The 22,013-nt window shown below is 49.1% G+C and overlaps 6 protein-coding genes across 6 annotated transcripts; 4 read left to right on the plus strand and 2 right to left on the minus strand.

Annotated features, from left to right (window-relative positions):
* Positions 1–1,740: 1,740 nt before the first annotated feature.
* Positions 1,741–5,331, minus strand: VTN77DRAFT_3991 (uncharacterized protein; the record flags this gene model as incomplete). Its single annotated transcript, XM_069420000.1, has 4 exons — positions 1,741–2,092; positions 2,141–4,512; positions 4,567–4,929; positions 4,990–5,331. 4 exons carry the CDS (start codon positions 5,329–5,331, stop codon positions 1,741–1,743), a joined length of 3,429 nt encoding a protein of 1,142 aa, XP_069277895.1.
* A 2,364-nt stretch (positions 5,332–7,695) lies between these two features.
* On the plus strand, positions 7,696–8,799 carry VTN77DRAFT_3992 (uncharacterized protein; the record flags this gene model as incomplete). Its single annotated transcript, XM_069420001.1, has 1 exon — positions 7,696–8,799. One exon carries the CDS (start codon positions 7,696–7,698, stop codon positions 8,797–8,799), a length of 1,104 nt encoding a protein of 367 aa, XP_069277896.1.
* A 1,216-nt stretch (positions 8,800–10,015) lies between these two features.
* On the minus strand, positions 10,016–10,326 carry VTN77DRAFT_3993 (uncharacterized protein; the record flags this gene model as incomplete). The annotated part of the gene is made up of 2 exons (XM_069420002.1): positions 10,016–10,227; positions 10,281–10,326. 2 exons carry the CDS (start codon positions 10,324–10,326, stop codon positions 10,016–10,018), a joined length of 258 nt encoding a protein of 85 aa, XP_069277897.1.
* Positions 10,327–12,239: 1,913 nt separating this feature from the next.
* Positions 12,240–13,622, plus strand: VTN77DRAFT_3994 (uncharacterized protein; the record flags this gene model as incomplete). The annotated part of the gene is made up of 1 exon (XM_069420003.1): positions 12,240–13,622. The coding sequence occupies one exon, from the start codon at positions 12,240–12,242 to the stop codon at positions 13,620–13,622; it is 1,383 nt and encodes a 460-aa protein (XP_069277898.1).
* A 3,027-nt stretch (positions 13,623–16,649) lies between these two features.
* On the plus strand, positions 16,650–18,843 carry VTN77DRAFT_3995 (uncharacterized protein; the record flags this gene model as incomplete). Its single annotated transcript, XM_069420004.1, has 2 exons — positions 16,650–16,870; positions 16,938–18,843. The coding sequence occupies 2 exons, from the start codon at positions 16,650–16,652 to the stop codon at positions 18,841–18,843; spliced, it is 2,127 nt and encodes a 708-aa protein (XP_069277899.1).
* Positions 18,844–20,061: 1,218 nt separating this feature from the next.
* Positions 20,062–21,020, plus strand: VTN77DRAFT_3996 (uncharacterized protein; the record flags this gene model as incomplete). Its single annotated transcript, XM_069420005.1, has 4 exons — positions 20,062–20,119; positions 20,331–20,515; positions 20,631–20,737; positions 20,837–21,020. 4 exons carry the CDS (start codon positions 20,062–20,064, stop codon positions 21,018–21,020), a joined length of 534 nt encoding a protein of 177 aa, XP_069277900.1.
* Between the last annotated feature and the right edge of the window lie 993 nt (positions 21,021–22,013).

Below are 22,013 nucleotides of genomic sequence, written 5' to 3' on the forward strand. Positions count from 1 at the left end.
GGACAGAAAGACAAAAAGAAGGAGGATGATAAGATACAGATGATTCTCTCTGCCTCTCCAGAAAAGATAGATGTGGAGTCGCGGGCAGGCCGGTAGCGGCCACAGGAGTGAAGGGACCCGTCACTGCCTCGGGGGGATACCGGGAGACGCGGTCGGAGTGCTGACAGGGGGAGTCGGGGGGCAAGTCAACAGACAACAGACGCGCGAGGAATCGCAGAGAGGAAGCCAGGAGGCGAGCACGGAGGAGCGCGGATCGGATGCACACGATGAATGTCTCCAGCCTCAGTCAGCCTGCAGCCATCTACGGACCCCTTTTGCTCCTCCTGGGGCCGGTGGCAGTTCGCGTGGGCCCGTCGAGGTCCCGGCCCTGGCGAGCCACTGCCCAACCCTGCACCATCGCCCTTTCGGTTCCTGCCAGCCCGCACTGTCCGTCTTCGTGGTCGTTCCTCGCAGCGAAGCGTGGCAGAAACTTCGACGCCAGCCACGCTCCAGCAGCTAATTAGATCTGCTTGAAACGCGGTTTACTTAGTTAATTAATACGGGAGGACTCCGTAGGCCTGGACTTGCCGTTCTACATTCCGACCATTCGAGTTGGTATGGACATACATCCTCGCACATCCCGAAGATCAGATCCTACATACAGTTATCCGTGGAAGTCGATCATTGATCCTTCCCCAAATTCTCTCTTCTTTCTCTGGTTAAAAATTGTCTACTCCGTAGGTCCTTCAATAGTGATAATGACACACATGACCCATTAATGCTCCGTGCGAAGTTGAACCCCTGAGCAAGAAATAGCGCCCAGCCTCCATCACAGCTCACGACGAGGTTACGGCGGATTACCTCCTTTGAGATAGGCAGGTACGGAGTAGTCACAACTAGATTAGTGCACTGTGCACATAGTCAGATACAGCTATAATATTATTATTACCTCCCTATGCAGGATTTAATACGGAGCTAACCAACTAATTTGGTTATTCTGTTGCACTGGTTTGCGGGTACGTTTCGATCGGTGTTGTTTACATCCCCAGGCCAATGTTGCTACTATATTTGTTCACTAAGGGGGAGGATATGAAAAGACCTTTTTTCCCCTGCAAGCAGCAGTGGACACCGGACAGTGAGACAGTACTCGTCATGTGGATGAAGAATGACTGGGGAAAGACCTCAGGGTCCGCTAGGCCGGGGCAGGGGTAACCCTGGATATAAATCAAAGTACTCCGTACCTGCATAGTTACACACTCCCTGGTGTCCCTACAAGTTGGCTTTTGTTTAACACATGATTCGCATCTCGCTGGATATCAGATAGAATGGTTTTCAGATTAAATATTGGGCATGATGGTATTCTGGGAAAAATATCCCGTCTATACAGACCGCACATGCCTTCGGGTGGAAGGTAAGTATATAACATGATGCATGCATCCAAGAATTAGAGAAAAGAGATCTCAAACAGGAATCTCTCTCATATCGGACATGCAATAATATACACATCGAAGAGATGAACATCAAGGACAACAGAAAAAAGGGGCATCGCGGTCATATGCTTGGTTACGGCCAAGAAGCCAAACGAAAGGAAGCGAGTCAAAGGCGGAGGTATCAATCCATCCAAACGTCATGTCAACGATATCAACAAGACGCTTCCACCAAAAGGGACGCCAATCTATGTGTCTCGAAAGTTTCCAACGCGCACCGGAAGGCAAACACCAAGAATCGGATTACTTTTGCTATATGCGACCAATTCCGTGCTCACCTCGCAGACGTCATTGCGAGCTTTTCGGCAGTGCTCTTTGCAGCGCCCACGGCGGACGACACCGGAGTCGAAGACCGTGTAGGGACCGCGCTCCGATTGTGTGCCATGTGCGCCCTGACCAGGTGGCCGGCAGCGAGGGCGGAGCACAGACTGAGCTCACCAGCAAGGACTGCGGCGGCGACGATACGGGCCAGCTGACGTGCGTTGTCACCGGGGTTCGTGGGATGGGAGCCGCGCACTCCGAGCATCTCGAGCATCGCCGACTGCGCTTCCAGGATCGTGCCACCACCAATGGTGCCAACTTCGATGGATGGCATTGACACAGAGATATGGAGATTACCATTAACACTAACACCAGTCAGCAGGATCGTCCCCCACAGAAAAGGGGATACTTACTTCTTCATAATCGTAATACAGTTGCTGCTTTCAACATTCTGTGCGGGATCCTGTCCCGTCGCCAAGAAAATAGCGGTAACAATGTTGGACGCGTGTGCATTGAAACCACCGATACTGCCGGCCATGGCGCTGCCGATGAGATTCTTGCTCGTGTTGAGTTCAACCAGGGCGTTGACATCGCTCTTGAGAACGGACTTTACCACATCACCGGGGATGACAGCCTCTGCGACCACCGACTTGCCTCGGCCGTCAATCCAATTGATAGCAGCGGCCTTCTTGTCCGTGCAGTAGTTGCCCGAGACAGAAATCGTCGCCATATCGTCAAATCCGCATTCGGTGGCCATAACATGAAGCGCCTTTTCCACACCCTTGGAGATCATGTTCATGCCCATGGCATCGCCCGTCGTGGTCTTGAATCGAATGTAAAGATACGTGCCGGCAAGCGCAGTCTTCAAGGACTGGAGACGGGCAAAACGACTGGTCGAGTTAAATGCGGCCGTGAGAATGTTCCTCCCTTCCTCGGAATCAACCCAGTTCTTCGCCTCGGCAGCCCGAGCAAGCGTCGGGAATCCCACACAGGGACCACGGGTCATGCCGTCACCATGGAGAACAGTAACAGCACCGCCTCCCGCATTGATAGCCTTGCAGCCGCGACTCGTACTCGCTACCAGCACACCTTCAGTAGTGGCCATGGGAATGAAATAACTTTGCCCGTCGATGACAAGAGGACCAGCCACACCAAGCGGCAAAGGCAGATAACCAATAACGTTCTCACAGCAGGCTCCGTGGACGAGTGTGTAGTTGTAGTCCTTATAGGGAACCTTCGATGTTTCCAAGGTACTTGTGATGGCCGATGTAGCAGGAGTCCTCGAAACGACAGCCCTGCGAATTTTGACTGCTCTGGTAAAGGCCTCCAGACGGCTCATGATGGGCTGATCCGTCATAGTCTTTTCGAGGGCATACCCAGGAATCTTTCCCCGGAGTGAGAGCTCGATAAGCTCCTCGTCGTTCAACAGGGATGCTTTCCCTTCTTTCAACATTTGCTCACACTCTTCTTTGGTCCTCCGGGTTCCATCGTCCTTATATTCAACCTTTGCGACCTCGGGCTTGGGCTCTTCGACAGCAGCAGCCTTCGCAGCCGAAGCGGCTGCTTCGGGCTCCTTGATGCTCCATCGTGCGGCATTGAACAGATACCCGTTCAGGACGATGCTCAGCGTCAAGGCTGCGATGATCCATTTGCTGATGACGGGATCCTCAACGCTCTTCAGGAGACTTTCAAGAACTCTACCGCCGACAGCGTCCAGCAGTTGGTCAGTGTATTCGATGTCAAAATTTCCACGGTTTTCCGGCTGAGCATAATGTACAGAAGGGTATTCCAGCTTGTACTTGATAGGCGGAAGAACCGTCACTGCGGTCTCAAGCTTGTTGCTCTTTGCAGTCACGTAAATGGCATCAAGACCGTTTTCAGCGACCTTGAAAGGGTCGATCGGGGTCGCAGCAAACACGTTGGACATCCTCGATAGCACAGGGAAGCTCTCACCCCGAGCAGGGTTTCGGAACGGGATGGTGGATAGATTGACGACGTTCACCAGAGCAAACCCACCGACCATGAGCATCTTGAACTTGGACACACTACCAGCCCTGATTTTCTTCCCGAAGACGCTGGTGTCGTTGCTCTTGCTGCTGTCCGAACCCATCTGTGGCCAGTCATTGCTCGAAGCCACATTTTCCGCGACATGGCGAGACACACCGTCCTCCTCCAGAGCCTTCCGCAGTGCAACATGACGCTTAATGCGAGTGATCTCAAGTTTGATGCAGAGAATGGTGGTGTAAAAGGTGAACAGCAGGACGCAGTCGAAGAACAAAATCCACGCGGCGAGGAAGCAGAACTGCCGCAGTCCGCCTTGGACTCCAGACGCAGCTCCGGCCACCAGGATACCAATCTCAATGCAGTAGTCCCGGACAATGCCGAAGCCTTCTTCTTTGATGGCGAGATCGATCGAGTCCTGAATCGACTTGGGCGAATTGGGGACGTTGCTGTTACTGACGTGACGTCCATTGGCACCAGCTTGGCGTTTGGCATTAGTCGACGCGGACAGGACTGCCTTCGTCAGGATGGTGGGCTTTTCGAAACCGACCGTCACAACAAGGAAAGGCAACCCCTCGGAGAGTAGCAGCATGTTGATCGGAACACCGAGCTTCGTAGTGACCAGAAGACCAAACAGGAATGCAAAAACACTTGACAAGAGAACTGACGTTGCCAACCAAAACTTTGAGCCCAAACGTCTCATGGAAATGAAAAGGGACACAAATGTCAGGTGCATCGAAAGGTATCCTAGGGTCATAATGGCGATGTCGATGGTTTCCGCATGCTAAGACATGTTAGAATGCTGCTGGGAAAAGACAATACAGCTACTGGTGCCTACCTTGATCAGATCAACAAAAGAACTCCAGGCATCTGTAAGCCAGACCTTCAGGGCCCTACGCGACCCAGCCCCGTGTGCTGCCCTCATGATCCATTTTCTCTGCTCCGTCGCGTCCTCCTCGGCGGTTGGATCGGGGATCTCTTGGACTGCCCTGAGGAAATCGGGTAGATTATCAAAGGGAACGGTGAACGCCAACGATGAATCGTGCGAGAAAGGAGAGAAGAGATTGGGGGTATGAGGGACGGGGCGAACAGAAGCGTTTTCCGGGATAGGGATGTCATCGACCAACGGCGCAGTAGAGGTGGATTTCCAGGACGAGTCGGGGAAAACAAAGGTCGTAAGTGCCAGATGTTGGGCAACTTGCTAATTTTCATTCTTAGCATTTTGCAAAGAATATTTACGGTGGGAAAGGTCAATGCTCACCTCACGATCTTCCGAGGTCAAATTGTCTTCGACCTGCCATCGCCATGAGGTACGCTCCCCCAGACGAAGGTTTCTACTCCCGTAGAGAAGAGATTTGACATCCAATTGGTTCGTAGCGCCTCCCGAACTGCGGAATGCGTCGAAAAGACTGCCCTCGAGAAGTCCAACATAGGTTGTACTGGCAAGCAGCGCAATCACGACAATGGTGTGGATCGGATGCACGCATGCACGACGGGACACTGATTGAAGCAGGACGGTCACTTGACGCCTCAACCAGCTGGGTTCAGCAACATTATCCGACCCCGCGGGGCGAAACCTCCGCGGAATCAAAGAAGTAGCCATCACGGCCGATATAGCGGATAATGCAATGTAGCGGTGTAGGCTGGTAGTGGTAGATTCTCGAGTCTCACGGCCACTTGTTGGATACCAGATGTGATTGTAGGATCAAGGGGGGAGATAATAGCAATTAGAGAGTCTTTCGATTTGCTGAATTGCTGGCAAACATTTGGTGGGATAATCGTGCGGAATCGTGTTGAAACGATCTGCGGACAGAAAAGGAGTCAACTATAGCGCCTTGGGAGTCGTCAACTGCAACACATACATCTAACAGATTTCAGCTCGAACTGAGCAGTCTTCTTGCTGCAGGAGGGCGTAGCAAGAAGTATTGTAGTGCCAGCAAAACTCTTCCCCTGGATTTCTCGACAATGGCTGGATGAACAGCCAGGGGAAAGGAGAGCCCGACTACCTCAAAGCCGGCTCGCAACCGCACGGACGGAGCGGATTGCCACGAGAGACCCGAGAGATGGAAGAGAGCAACGACGTTGAGTCGAGATAAGAGGAGGACTGACGCTGGCAGACGTCAATGGGAATTTGTCTCCCTTCTCTCCTTGATAGAACTCAGCTCGCCGCTCGTCAAAAATATTCAGCAACCTGCTTTAGGGGCGGTGGGTTAAGCGGGAACTTGACTGCGTCGTTAGCTCGATGTCTAAGCCCCCGAGCCAAGCAATTCGCCCGCCATTTTGCTAGTAAGCACTACGCTATGCCCAGGAAGGCTGACCGCCTTTAGCATTGGCCCAACACGTTATCTGCTATCAACATCTCTCACTGCAGCAACTCTACCTTACCTATCTCCTATCAAGAAGGGGGAAAAAAAGGGAAAAGGAAAAAGGAAAACGAACAAAGAATGAAGGAAAATCCCTCAAACCGCTGTCTTTCGTGTGTTGATACCCCTTTGTCTGCAGGTCCGACGCTAGTACTGCAAGCTTGCCACGTCTCTTCATGTACCTATAGTAGAATGTTGGGTTCCTCTGTGACACGAAGACTATGATCTCTTGGATACCTTTGCGGCCTTGATTGCACTGTCAAGTGGTGTGTATATAAGCTAATCCGAAGTGACAATCATCGAAGGAACCTACTACTGGAATGTCAGGTAGGACAGTAAGAATCAACCTCACCGACAAAGGTTCTTTCAGGCCCGACATCCTGGATGATGATGAGCTGAAACGAGTGTTCCGGGCCAACATCTGCACGTCCAGAGGAGTGGCTACTGTCACTCGTCCTTGCTGCAGGCGGGAGCGCCGTCACTTTGGGGCCATCAAGGTACCAGCCAATCAATGGCGCTCTTCGAGGACCAATCACTAAACTTTGCAACAACTGCAGTTCTGGATGATGATAGCTGTGTGTTGATTCTAAGCATCATTCAGAGAGAACGCATCGAGTGCAATCCTTGGGATTCCTTGACTAGGCGGAGTAGCGCTTCGGTGGGCGCTATACGGAGTAGTGATGTACCCAGCGCTTGAGGGGGAGTCCTTGCCGCCGTCGTCATTTGCTATCAAACGTGGATTGGTAGGTATCTTCGTTGAAGATCTCTCCGGGAATCAAAATGGGGATATACATACACAGAAGCGTTGCTGGTCCACTTACTGTGTTGTCACTGCATCAAGCAAGCCTATCATATCACAACGGCTACAGATGAAGAGTTCAAGATGTGGCAATCCGGTCGTAACAAGTGAATTATGCACAGTCACTGAATAATTACAGAATTGTGGCTCTGAAACAAGCATGCCATGTTCATGTCGTGAGGCTAAGAAGATCATGTTCGAGGAACAGCATGGATAGGGCGATTGACTGGCTGGGCGTCTCCCGCTCGCCCTGCTGTATGGGCTTTACTTAGGCGCTGCACTGAGAGCCAGTTGCCCATGTTTTCCCCTTGGCGTCCGTGACGTAACCAGGTATTTCAAACGTCTTTGATCGAGGGTAATTTCATCTTAATCAGAGACTGGTTCACTCTTATTCCCTGGACCGTTTATCAACAATGGACGATATTCCATCAGGCTTCCAAGCTCCTACTTTGTCAGTTCCTGGATGTCTTATGTCATGGCGAGAGAGAATAAAGGCACTGAAGTTCGTACCAGTGATCTGGTTTTCTCTCCCCTCCTGATTGCTGGATCAAATGCTGACTATGTTTTCCTGTAAGTGCCTGACATACTCCGACCGTTTTGCGCCGCTGGCCATTGTTCTACCTCGACAATGGATATAACAATGTTCATTGTTTCTGAATCTCCTTTTGCAGTGACAAAGCATCCACAGTGAATCCCTTTCTTTTCGACGCGCAGAAAAAGATACAATAATCGGCTCCAGATTTCTGCTAGTCAGATTCGTTCTTGTTCCTTCTCCGTCAGAGACGATCGTTATCCCACGACACAGATGCTGGACATCATGAGGCACAACATGCAGGCTTTGATAGCCCTTCTCACCATATTGATCTCAACAGTTAGTGCCCATAGCTGGATCGAGCAGCTGATGGTGATTGCTCCAAATGGTACCTTCATTGGAAACCCCGGGTATCCGCGTGGCTTCGTTCCTAGAGATACGAAGGGATTCAGCGACACCGATATGACCTACCTGATTCCGCCCAATAATCAAGGAAGCAATGATATCCTACCTACGACCCCGATATGTTCGAATACTCAGCAGACCCGCAATCAGACAGCAGGCAACCCAAGACTCAAGGCTGCTCCTGGGGCTGCTGTCGCACTTCGATATCAGGAAAACGGTCATGTCACCCTCCCGCAGAATCAAATTGGAAAACCACCGAACAGAGGCACTGTCTACGTCTACGGCACGTCGGACCCGCGCGAGAACGATACTCTCCTTGCCATTCACAAGGTGTGGAACGAAAATGGTACTGGTGGTGATCAGCGGGGGGTTCTCTTGTCAAAACAAAACTTCGACGACGGCCGTTGCTACCAGATCAACGACGGTAGCATTTCCAAGTATCGCCAAAAAGTATTCAGTCACACGGCAGACCCGTTGATGGGAGCCAATCTATGGTGTCAACAAGACATCGCCTTGCCATCGGATGTGCCGACTGGCAAGCCTTATACCCTCTATTGGGTTTGGGATTGGCCCACATTGCCTGCTTGGAATCGGACAGGGACGAATGAAACTTATACAACCTGCATGGATATCGACATCATGGAGAGCGTTGACGCCGAATCTCACATGGAGTATGGTTATATTGAGAACCAGCCCCTCAACAATGCTGCCATTCCATCGGAGTTCGCTGAGCTTAGAAATTCTCGCAGCGAATCTCTATCCCCCACGGCTTCTTCCGGACCTGCAGCAACGACTACATCCCCAGAATCGTCGATGGGCTCATGTCCATGTGCAAAATCACCGAATGCTTCCACCGTCACCATCACCATTACCACCACGCTGTACGAACTTTTGATACCAGAGACGGTAATCGCAACGGTATCGCCTACGCAATTCTCACAGTGGTATGCCGAAGCGCTTGAACGTAAGTGACAAATTCCGAATGCCGATGATGTTTGCACATACGGAATCATCGGACTCCCGGTTCGCAGAATCAATGGGGATGCCGCAGACGGGCACGATTATCTCCGACACGCAGGCTTGTGAATTGCATCTAGTCTGCAGCCTCGCTCGAAGACATGGCGGCACTGGTTTCTTGCTTGTCGAATGACAGTTCTGGGAGCTTGTGAAGTCGACATTATCTTCTTCTCATTTAATTTTGGCTGTCTATTTTTTTTTCTCTCCATCAAGAGCTGGACTCTGAAGCGTGGAAATAGATAAAAGAAATACTAGAAATGCTCTACATTGGTCATAGTGCTTGCATGAGTTATTTCAGTGAACAAGGTTTGTTTAAGGTCGAGTTGCTTTGAGAGCACGTAGCGAAGCCTATAGTAAAGCCTCTATAAATAATGCCTAAGTAATCCTCTTATAAAGTCTATGGAAAAAGGCCTATAAAGTTTATAGTAAAACCCCTATAAAATTCCTTATAAAGTACCATAAGCAGGCTTTATGGTAGTTCCTAGGTAATAAAGAGATAAAACATTATAAGGGTAGTAGCTAAGCAATATATTTCTTGCTGATAGGGATAAACTTGCAGATGCCTAAGAATCCAGCAGGGTTTAGAAAAGACTTTTTTTTTTCATTTTTTTTATTTATTTTCGGCTTAAGGAGCGATTCTTTGTTGGAATCGGGCAATATACATATCTACATACAAAACTGATAGTATAAGTAGTAATATAAGCAAGTATCAGCCAGACAACAGGAACAAAGTCACCATAATATATCCAGATAATGTAGGGGTTAGAGGTATATAGAGACATCTCTTTTTTTGTTGTGGTGCTTTTGTGCATCTCTTCTACCGGAAGAGGGCCCTTTTATTATAGCCTCATCCTATTTTCCCCTTCTCTCTCCTCATTTTCGATTCTCGGAGCAGGCTTATAGAGCCCCCGGTTGTGGATACAACAACCACACTGGACCATGCAGTGTGCGGGAATCATAGTATTAGCCTCTGGTCGTTTGTATCCATTTGATGTCTACCGCAATTTATCATAGCACTGGCAATCCCGACTGCAGCAGCCTCCTTCTAAGCCACAGCCACTCTCAGGAAGTCGCTCTAGTTCGGGCTTCGACTGCATTAAAAGTGGTACTTTGGTGTCCAGGGCCCTTTATGGAATCGCCGGACAAGAGCAGTGAAGGCTTGCATGTGGAGCTAGAGCCGCTGATCAATCTCGTTCAGTTCCTTGTTCCATGCCTGAAGTTCCTCCGTCTCCTCCGGACTCAGGCCGCTATCGGAAAATATGGCTTTCGCCTGCTGTGCAGCTACCTCTTCGCGCAGGCAGATCTCCCATTGTAGGATCAAAACTCCATCGACATGCTGTCGCTCTATTTCCCGGATCCATTCCACTTGCTCCTGCTTCTCATCTTTGGTGCTAAGTGCTTTTTTGAGGCCCCAGATCACGGAAATGAGGCCATACCATTTGCAGGCCTCAAAAACGGCTCGAGTATGCAGAGGATTTCCATTCTAAACCAACAGAACTTTTTTTTTCAGTAATGTGTCTCTCCGGATGAGCCAGAGTTATCAAGAAAAAAATAGAGAGAGATGATGTCTTTGTGTCAGCATTGCGACAATAAAAGTTCTTGACAAAGGTTAGAACAGGCAACTACCTGAGTACCTAAACAGGCACCAGCCCTTTTGGGGTCTTAACGGAGACCTCGTCCATCTATGAACTGGAGATAGATATGCACAGGTAAGGCAGAGACTTGTCAGTTTTGTATATTGAGTTAAACTGATTTATGCAAACTGGTTTTCACATATGTATGTATGTATTGTACACAAGCCTTACGGGTCTCGCTCCGCTATAGTAGGTATACGATTTTTATTATCTACTTTCCAGGCGGGCTACCTACCTATATTCCTTGCTATAGCTCTTGCTACTGTACAGAGTATGTATGTTAGTAGTATGTATTTGTCCTCACTGAACATACCTCTGACTAGTAGCGTAATCTATAATTTCTTACCAATAATGGATATAATCCCTCTGCCAATTTATATATCTCTGCTAATAGGGGCTAGGCAGATTTCATGAATTTGGTATGCTTATGTATGTTGCTTATTACAGCGATGTGATAGTGATACCATTCTGTACCTACCTACTCCGTACCTAGGTAGGATTTATCCCCATGACAGTGGACCAAAACCTGAAACACGCCAAACAGGCCCATTTGTCACGTGACTTTCACACCGCGGTACTGGCACAGATAAAGTTATTGCTGTATAACGTAGACTTGTCAATGCTCACAGCATCTTCACTGAACACTGACTCCTTCTCTGTTGTCATCCAGGTTCTGATATTCATCTCACCAACCTCATTATGATTACTCCTTATGTGAGAGCCTATCACAGTGAAGTTATATGACATCGTATGGCAATCAAACTACACGAGTCAACTTTGCGGTTGCCGCTTTTAGCAACACTACCCACTGGCACTGGCCCGAGCCCCAATTCTGCGTGTGGTTCTACTACTGTACTAACCCTCTTCTTGAGGTAATCTCCGGAGATTTCCTGTCTCCTTCATTTGCGCACTGACTTAACCCTTTTTCCTACATCGCATTGTCCTGCGATTGTGTTGACTAGCACTGGTGGTTTTCTATTCTTTCTCCTTTTCCGACGCTCCTTTGCCCTTCCTTCTCGACACGCGACACATGCTCAGTGTTTCTGCGTCTCTTACCAAACAACCCTTCTCTGACCGCTTGCTATATTTAGAATACTCAAGTCTGCCTCGACAACTCGCAGTTTCGTCGGGCCACGCAACGTTCACAACCCAGTTAACAAAGCTGCAGCCTGTTGAGTGACGGTCGCTACCTCAGACACAAGGTCCTCCTTTGCTCGGATACGCATTCATACGAAGACTCGACTCGATTGAACCCGGGGTTCTTCGAGTTCCACTTGGATCTGTCTCCGTACATCGCTTCGCGCGCTGGGCGTAGATTTCAACTACCTTCGTCACGCTCCTCTAAGGTGTGTTGCGCAGGAGTCTTTCGATCTGCTGGTTGCTTGGCTTTCAGTGTTGCAAGAGATTTTCCCGATTGTCGCATTTCTCCGTTGCGTACTTGTGTGCTGTCTGTCCAAAGTTGCCGTCAACTGGATTGACCGCGATCAAGGGTGGTAGATTGACCAGAAGGCTCGACAGCCAGCGGTTTGACAATTTTGCGAAGACGAACCGATCATTGTCTCGTCTCGGAACAGAAAGTCCTACCGGCATTGGCTGAGTAAATAGGGTTCGAAATGCGAAGCTAGGGTGAACTGGAATTATCCCTTAGTGTATCGCTCCTTTTATCCTACGCAACGTTCCTTAAACACGTGATTCGCGATTCTCCGCACGAACATCGTCAGTCGCTCACCCTTCGCCAATAAGGCTTTATTGATTACAGCCATGGCATCGTCTCCTCAGCAAGAGCGCGGAAACAGATCCACCAATGCTGCAGCTTTATCTCCAATAAGCACAGATGGGCAGGCGAAGCGTTCGGGATTACGAGCGTCCTCGAATGCGAAAGACCGTCTGTCCACATACTCAACTGTGTCGCTCGCTTCACAGAATTGGTCGCGACCTCCTTCTGCTGTATTTCCTGCCTACCCGTCCAGCTTGCCTTATGCCTTAGTTCGCGACTTTGCGTATCCAGCCATCCACCCTCTTCATTATGGACCTCCGCCACCCACATCAGGTGTGTCTACTCCCGCTAGCGAGAACAGACGACTGTCAGATCCCCAACCTGCGTCATGGGATGGCTCAAAGGGTGAATGGTCTGCGGGATCCTGGTCATCCGACAGCGCTCATGGACATCAGCATCTTCCTGCCATGTCCTTCGGCGATGGGCCTCCATATAGTGAGGATGAGGATCTGCATAGCCCGATCGTTACGTCTCGTCATCGCAAACATAAATCTGCACACACCTTAGGAGACGGGAGAAGAGGGAGAAGTCCCGGTGACAGTCGCCGCGGTTACTCTAATGAAAGCGATCGAGGCACGCTAGTGAACTTGAATGGGGATGGTAGCGAGACATATTATGTGAAAGACGATGTTTCAACTGATGATGGACCCGGTGGCGAGTTCGTCACATATCCCACTAGTGAAGGAACATATGGGACTGGGGACTACTCGTCGTATGATAACGAGAGTTATGGTTACGACAGGGACTTTGATTCCGACGACGATATCTCCGATACGGATCCGTCTCGGTACTCTCGCGATTACCAGTTCTCCATTGCGTCACCAGATGAAGAGATGCACGGAAAAGCCGTCGCCCTTTTTGATTTCACTAGAGAGCATGAAAACGAGCTACCTTTGAAGGAGGGTCAGGTGATATTGGTTTCGTACCGACATGGCCAAGGCTGGTTGGTGGCTGAGGACCCCAAAACCGGTGAAAGTGGGCTCGTTCCTGAGGAATATGTTCGGCTTGTGCGTGATATTGAGGGTGGTTTGAACTCTCTTAATGGAGAGCTCAACAATGGCGCTGTCGATTCCAGTACTTATCTCAGTCCAACGTCAATGGATTCGGAACAAGCAGCCACCCCCGCGGAGACTGAGCATTCTACATTATCCTCAGACAGCCTTTCTACTGCCTCCGGTAACAGAACCCACGAGAAACACCCATCTGTGATCTCCACTTTTTCCACCAGTAGCCGCGATCTGGAGCCATATCCCTCTCATCTGTTGGGAGACAGCCAGGGAAAGGCGAATCCCCCGCAGGTGGACCATGATGATGAGAAGAAAGACGAGAATGATAATCATACCGACACTCCTTCGAGTGAGACTTGAGAGTGAGATGGGAATCAATTGCATAACCTGCAACAATAATGATAATCATATTACTAAAGCATTGCATGCCGCTGTTGTACAGCGTTTTGGGTTCGGGATGATCTTGGACGGAACTATATCGAGCATGATTCATAAATAATGCTGCTTGATCAGGTCGAGCCGGACTCTCTACCTGAGGAGAATATGCTCCCTGGACTTTTTTAGTCCTCGTCCATCATCCCGCCCGTTGTTGGAGAAGAAAAAGAAGCAGGTGTGAGATCTGAAGTTGTGTTGTATATATGGACGAGATTCTTATGCCCCATGGCATCCTGATTGTTGAAGTCGAAGGAAGATATCTGGAATTGGAGAATGCCCACAAAGGGCCTATCATGTGTCTGAGTCTTATGTGTATTCCCAAGCGCTAGGCATTGTCGAAATAAGAGAACAGATCAGGCTCCTAATGTTTGACATGGATCACTTCGTCTAAGGATATTATCTGAGCACATCCTTGCAAGATCTTTGGTAAATGCATCCTGTAATGACAGTACCAACGGCAGGCTTTGTCTTTTGTGTTGCGCCACCGGCTTTCGCTATTAATAATACAAGCCTTACAGGTCTCGCTTCGCTCGACGGTTTGAACTTTGTAGAGCAAATACGTATGTAATGTACCTGATCTATCAGATGGCTGGACCCTTTGCCTTTAGGCCTAGGTACCTACTCTTATAAGTAGTTTTTATTACCTACTTTCGAGGCGGGCTCCCTGCTCATATTCCTTATAATCTTTCTCTTTACCATATTTCTTATATTATGTGGCTAATATTTATTATCTACTTTCTAGGTAGGCTCCCTACCTATATTCCTTGCTATAGTTCTTAATATTATTATCCCTTAGTAATATATTTGTCTCCCTTACTAATATATATCCCTTTCTAATAGCCTAATATTGATATATATATCTCTTACTAATTAATAGGGGCTAGGTGGGTAGATTCTATGAATTTGGTATGGTATATTTATTATATCTATAACGTTGCTTTTTACAGCCACGCGACAATGTGTACTGTCGGCGGAACAGGCAATCAACCATGGAGCAAGACCGAATTGAAATTAATAGTAGCAAACTAACTAATCGGCATAACCACAGGAAGCAGTCTTCTGGGGTATTTGAGCCCATATTTAGGCTTGTAGGGCGACAAAGAGATCAAAAATAGATCCGGTTTCTTCGGGGTAGTGGTAGGAGACCTTCCGCAAACGGCATGGGTGGTGAGCATACACAAAGAACGCTGACATGTACAAACAGAAGTTGAAGTTCTTATAGTATAGGGGATTCCTATCCACCGGTGTCTTTGTTGCCCGGTTCCCTGTCTTCATCCTTATTTCTGCGTTTCTACCCAACTTGTACCATTAATTTACCCGCCAAACTCATTTCCACAGTTTGGAGACCCTTGGATGTTGTTGCACATTTTCACTCAGATTGATCCCCAAAGCCTCACATTCCTACTTTCTGTTACTATTATTTGACAGTTATGATCTTGGTCTGTCTCGAGATGATGACTGCTGCCTGTGCTTGTGGGATTGATTGGAGAGGCATGATTGTTTCATGCGGCTGCTGTGTGTTGTCGCCCCCGCAGCAAAGATTATCCAATCTGAAGGCATGCTCTAAGCGCTTTCTGATCAAATGTCGACCAGGAAAGGGTTCTGATTTGCCAGGAGAAATTTACAATGAGGTACTTTGTCTATACTCGTTGGACAGTTGATTCTGCTTTATGCAACTAGCCGCCAGGCTTCGCAGCAGGTTGCCCCGCAGTGAACACAGCCTCGCTATACAGCTGCAGATTTTAAGTAGAGCTGCTGCTGTGCTCTTTGAACTTCTTCATGATGATTTCGCTTCCATTCTTCTTTGAATTGCTGCTCCAGCAGCCGCTTGATGCAGGATCAAAACTGAGTTGTTGGTTGTTCTGGGTGACGACATGGCGGAAGCTCTTGCCGTAATGGGCATTATTGCCAACATCGTCCAGATCGTTGACTTCGGCGAGAGAGTGATATCACGTCTCGATGACTTCCATCGTACTGTCAACAATTGCCCCCGAGCTTTTTACCAGACCATGACCGAAGTCCCCCTTCTGGTGGATACCCTGAAACAAACAGAGAAGGGTATTGCCGCAGGCTTGGTCCAGGAAAGTACGGCTCGAGCGCTCTTCCCTGTGGTGGAGGGATGTCGAGAACAACTTGAATCCCTCGACTCGCTCCTGAAAAAGGCGCTGCCCAAGAAGGATGACTCCATGGGAATGCGAAACCTCAAAGCTTTGTCGTCTCTGCTTCAGGACTCAAAGGTGGAGAAGTTGAACAGATCGATTCACAGGTATGTTCAGACGCTCACCTTTTATCATGCCGCTGCTGCATCAACAACATATCCTTCAATAGGTATGGGAACCGTCAATGTATACATGCATAGCTGCATGGAACCATCCCTTATGAGGTCATCTTGCAGGAGAGAAGCTTGCCAAACTCCGTCGATGGCTCTCGGCCCCAGACCCATCGCCGACGCACTACAAACTCGTCAACGAGCGCCTAGCCGACACTGGTCTCTGGTTTTTGAAAAGCCAACAATATATCAAGTGGAAGACCGACATATCATCCTTTCTCTGGCTCTACGGGATACCTGGGAGCGGCAAAAGTGTCTTATGTTCTGCTATTGTCGAAGATATTTCTCGAGACTGCGAAAGCGATGCTGGCAAAGCGGTCGCTTACTACTACTTTTCCTTCAGCAGTCTCGATGACCAAGCACCAGAACAGATGATCAAATCCCTCATCACTCAACTGTCTGAAAAATGTGTCAGAATACCTGCAAGTTTGGAGTCGGTTTTATCCTCTGAGTTCGGACAGCGACAGCCGCCATTACCTAAACTTCTCGATATGCTACGTGCAATCGCACAGGAATTTCCGGCTTCGTATTTTGTTCTTGATGCTCTAGACGAATGCGCGGATCGTGAAGGACTCCTTGACGTCATCACAAAAATCGCAAGATGGGAGCTTGAGAACTTGCACATGATTGTCCTGAGTCGAGATGAACCCGATATTCGACGTCCCCTCGAAGACATTGCCAACGAAAAAGATATCGTTTGTCTTCGAAGCGGGTTAGTAGATGAGGATATTGGTCGTTACATCCGCCACAGATTAACCTATGACAAGAAGCTGAGGAGATGGCAGAAAGATTATGAAATACGGCAGGAGATTGAAACTCAACTGATGGAGAAGGCTCAGGGGATGTGAGAGATAACCCATCCATATCGTTGCATGCGCGGTGCCTGACACAGTATCGTTAACACCGAACAGGTTCCGTTGGGCGGCATGTCAGATGGACATCCTCGCAAATTGTTTAAATCGCTCAAGTCTCCGAAAGGCCCTGAAGAATCTGCCGAAGACGCTAGGAGACACGTACGAACGGATTTTATCCACCATCGACGACGATTATCGCGATTACGCGTTAACCATCCTTCAATGGCTTGCCTTTTCCACGCGACCACTTTATGCCAACGAAGCAGCTGAAATTGTGGCTATTACGGCGGATGACTGTCCTAAGCTTGATAAAGACCAAGTTTTAGAGGATCCGTTTGACGTTTTGACAATTTGTCCCAGTCTTGTTACAGTCATAGGGATACCTGCTGTTGGTCCAGTACCGAGGGAATTGGCTGAAAAAGGGATTGCCTATGAACAGCCGGCTTTCACTCTGGCGCACTATTCTGTCAAGGAATATCTGGTCTCTGAAACGATCCAGAAGAGTCCAATGGCAAAATTCAGCATTCAGGAGGCAGCTTCCCAAGCTTTCATTGCTAAGTGTTGCCTCGGCTATATACTACAATTTCGGCAGAGGACAAGCATATCTCGGGAAATGCTGGATGATTTTCAATTGGCCGAGTATGCTGCACAATTCTGGCCCTATCATGTTAGGGCTGCAGGAGATCACTCAGAGTCCGTTTATCAACTTGTGATGGAGCTCCTGTCTCTCCGAGATGATGCATATCTGAACTGGTTCCGGTTATACGATATCGACACTGAGATGATGAGCCTGAACTTAGAGTTGAAGCAGCTCCCGGAACCATTGTACTCTGCATCGGCAGTTGGACTTACAGATGTTGTACGCCTCTTAATTGCTGACAACAACTTCGACATCAATCGGCAAAGCGGCGTTTACGGCAGTGCATTGCAAGCAGCCTCGATCCACGGTTATGACGAAACGGTTGACCTCCTGCTTGACATGGGCGCTCATCCTAATATTCAGAGTGAATGGACGCCAAGTGCGTTGCAGGTTGCATCGGCTGCGGGCCACCTTGAGGTGGTAGAGAAGCTCCTACAAGCAGGCGCTGATAGCAATTTGCAAAGTAAAAAATATGGCACGGCATTGCAAGCAGCGTCGGTGAATGGGCATATGGAAATCGTCGAAAAACTGATCGGAAGTGGTGCAGACGTCAACGTACAAGGTGGAGAGTACGGCACTGCCCTAATGGGAGCCTTAGTGGCTGGACATCATGCCATAGTTAACAAGCTACTGGAGGCTGGCGCAGATATCCATCTACAAGGTGGCCTTTACGATAATACCCTTCAGGCAGCGTCGTGTGTGGGTGAGAATGAATTGATACGCACACTCCTGAAGACAGGGGCAGATGTCAACAAACAAGGAGGAAGATATGGCACGGCATTGCAGGCAGCAGCATTCAATGGTCATGCCAGGACAGTCGAATTGCTGCTGGAAGCAGGGGCGGATGTCAACATTGAGAGTGGAGAATATGGCTATGCGCTTCAGGCAGCGTCCGCCAACAACCACGGCGAGATAGTGACCATGCTACTGAATGCTGGCGCCGATGTGAATGCTCAAGGGGGTAAACGATTTACCGCATTGCATGCTGCCATAGCAGAAAAAGGAGAAATGGGCGTTATTGAGCGACTCTTGAGGGCAGGAGCCGATATCAACGTCCAGACGTATTCCGGGAATGCTTTGCACACGGCGGCTAGGGTCGGCCGCAAAGATGTGGTAGTTCGACTTCTGAAGGAAGGAGCCGACATTGATGCTCGCTGCGAAGACGCCGGGAGCGTGTTGCTGGTGGCAATGTGGTATGGCAGGCGAGACATTGCTGAACTACTGCTCAAAATGGGAGCAGACATCAATGCCGATGGCCGCCATGGTAGTGTGCGACAGCTGGCTGCTCAAGATGGATACAGCCTCAAGGCAGTGGACAGCTAATAATGAAAGAGAAGGGAAAAAGTAAAAAGAGGGGCCAAGGAAAAGCTCACAAACAGAAGCTCATATCTCTCTTCAGCACGTTGTCTCTGGAGCCTCCTGGATATGCAGGCTGACTGGAGCTGCGAAATCTGTGGGAAGTGAGCACCTACACAGTTCTGCAATCAATCACATAAGGATTTTGCGTTGCATTCTGGACCACAGGGAATCCAGGCAACTGGAGTCTAAGTTTTTGGCGATTCATATACAAGGACTGTGTGAGATCTACCTTATATAAATTGGCATGTGCCTATTGATCTGATTTGTTTTATGCTTCTACTTATCAATCCATCCGTTTAATACGTTCATTCCATCGACAACCTTCCGTGCTTGCTACATAACATAGCAGATACTATGATGTATCTACTGGGCCTATTAAAATCACGTGATCTCAATGAAGAAATCCGTATCCTTGTATCGCGTTCGTCTCAGGCTTGGATTCGGAAGCCGGCTCCCATATTTCCGGCTCACCTAGTTTTTTCCTTTACCTCTGTACAGGGAGTGCAGAAACACCGATCTTCAGGTCGTTACTCATAACGGTCTGCCATTCCTCTAGTTGTGTCAGGATTAATATTGGGCTCTTTCTCTAACCATCATATTTTCACGCCCACGCTTTGATATTTTCTGCTCTTCAAGTGTATTGTTAGCATCTTGAGCAGTTTCAAGTCCGTGCCGGCTTTTCGGGGATTCCGTTATTGATTGACCAGAGGCTCCTTCTCTCTCTTGGTGGCCTCAATTGCTAATCTGATTTAATTGGTAAGAGCAGCTCATCATTGCAGCCTGTGCGCTTCTTGGGTCGGCGGACGTGAGAGAAGATGCATGGCAGCAGAGGGCTGTAGCCAACCGGTGCCCTTGTCTGCTTGCTGTTCCCATGTATTGCCCGTCCAGCCGTCCTGAGCAGCGACGGTGAGCTTCAGCTTCGTGACTGGAGCATCCGGGCTGACGGAGCGTCCAAACAGACTCGACGCTTTCCTCTAGCCTCCGCGCCGTCTGCCCCTCGCCCGTGACTTGTGCCCCTCCTCAGGAAAAGCAACAATGTTCTCCCGAACCCTCAGAGCAACAACAACCCCACCTTGCTTTCGTCCCATCTCCTCCTCCTCTCATCCCATCTTCATCTCTCGTCCCATCTTCAATTGCAACCAGAATCAAAGCTTCCGTGCTTTTCATCAATCTTCCGCAGCCATGGCTCCTATCCACGCTTGGTTCGTCGTCCAGTACAAGCCCCGGGGCGCCTCAGCTCGTGAGTATTTTGTTTTCTGTGTCCCCTAAGTTCACCACAAAAAAACCGTTACCCCGCCATGCCTCTTTTCCCTTTCTCTCACCTTATGTCTCCCTTACCTTCCCCTCACCAGCCTATCATATCTAGCTATCGTCTCATCTCTCAGTCATCACGATTTCATCAATTGAACCATGAATGGCTTCTCGCTGACCTTGTTTCCCCAACGCTCCAGCCAAGCAGGGTCGTATCGACTTCGAACTCTTCAACGATGATGTCCCTAAGACCGCCAAGAACTTCGCAGAGCTCTGCAAGGGCTTCAAGACCCCCTCCGGCGAACTCCTAGCCTACAAGGGCTCGACTTTCCACCGTATCATCCCTGGATTCATGTTGCAGGGTGGTGACTTCACCCGCCACAACGTGAGTGACACCTCTTGAGCGTCCTGCCTCCACTTACTATGATGCTCCTTAGAGGGCAGGGGGCGGCAGTGACCCTTGTTAGTCGCGAACTCTATTACTGACATCTCCTTATTAGGGCACTGGTGGCAAGTCCATCTACGGTGAGAAGTTCGCCGATGAGAACTTCATCAGGAAGCACGAGGGCCCTGGTATCCTGTCCATGGCCAATGCGGGCCCCAACACGTAAGTTCCCACCGACGTTGTCATCCTTCCTTTACACACGCCGCTGGTTTCTTCCATTCTGTGTTAAACATACTTTGCTGATTGCATTTGGCTGTATAGGAACGGCTCTCAGTTCTTCATCACCGTTGACAAGACCAGCTGGCTCGACGGCAAGCACGTTGTCTTTGGCAAGGTCACCCAGGGTATGGACGTTGTCCGCGAGATCGAGCAGCTCGGCAGCCAGTCTGGTGCTGTTCCCGCCGACAACCGGCCCACCATCGTCGATGCTGGCGCTGATATCTAAACGCCCAGGCCATTGCCAGCCATAAGCGTCCCAATTGATAGTTACAGAGACTGCTCTCTCAAGCGGGACCTTAATTGTGTTGTTAGCTTCGTTCTTACCAATGGTCTAGTCGTCAATCTCAACAGATATAAACCGTCCTTACCCGGCTCTGGGGATAACTTCAGCAGTCTTAAGTTTTCTTTTAGTCGTAGACCACACTTCTTCCCCTCTCGCAAGTGGAACTCTTGCATCCTACCACTTCTCTGATGCAGAGTAAATTATGTCTGTTTTCACGTTAAAATCTCAGCCTACGGCGTAAACTTGAATGTAATATTGTGTCTAAACACTATGGCCCACTTTCAAGTGAATCCCCCACTTGGGCCCAAATCGTGTTCACTTCCCATGATCTTTCTTTCCTCCAGTTGAATAGGTGGCACTCATACTTCTAACGACTAGTAATAGCCTTCTGCAAAAAATAAAGCAGTGAAGACCAGACGTTTATGACCATTTCGATCCTACACCGATAGGAAGTGGTGAATTTCGGCTGTGGATAGGGGGTAGCTAAATTGTTCTGCCTACTTAGCCTTTGTCATAGCCTGTTGGTACCTGCGTTACTGCTCTCTGTGTGCTTTCTGCTGGAGATCCAATCTGTCTAAGCTTCGCCTCGACCCCGCGGGGCAATGTCAACTTCCACCCATCCCTCAACAAACAGCGCCGGAAACCTCTTTCGTGTAGCAACAATGACTTTGTTAGCGTTGGCGTTCCGCACTGCGAGCTCCCAGCCACTTAAAGCCCTGAATCGTTATCGGTTAGAAAGCCTTGGTGGCACTTCGGGTGTTCACCTGGGCAGCCAAACCTTGTTTCCTTGTTAGGAAGGCATCGTCCTACCTAGGTAGACCTCAAGGATGTTGGTTGATGGCCCTTATTGATAGGTCCTCACGTCTAAGATGATTTACACTCCACTTATCAGGCATCGATTAATTATTTCCATCGCGGGTCGGGTAAAAAAACTTG

This window comes from Rasamsonia byssochlamydoides (genome assembly GCF_041956645.1).
Source record: "Rasamsonia byssochlamydoides strain NRRL 3658 unplaced genomic scaffold VTN77scaffold_29, whole genome shotgun sequence".
Classification (NCBI taxonomy): domain Eukaryota; kingdom Fungi; phylum Ascomycota; class Eurotiomycetes; order Eurotiales; family Trichocomaceae; genus Rasamsonia; species Rasamsonia byssochlamydoides.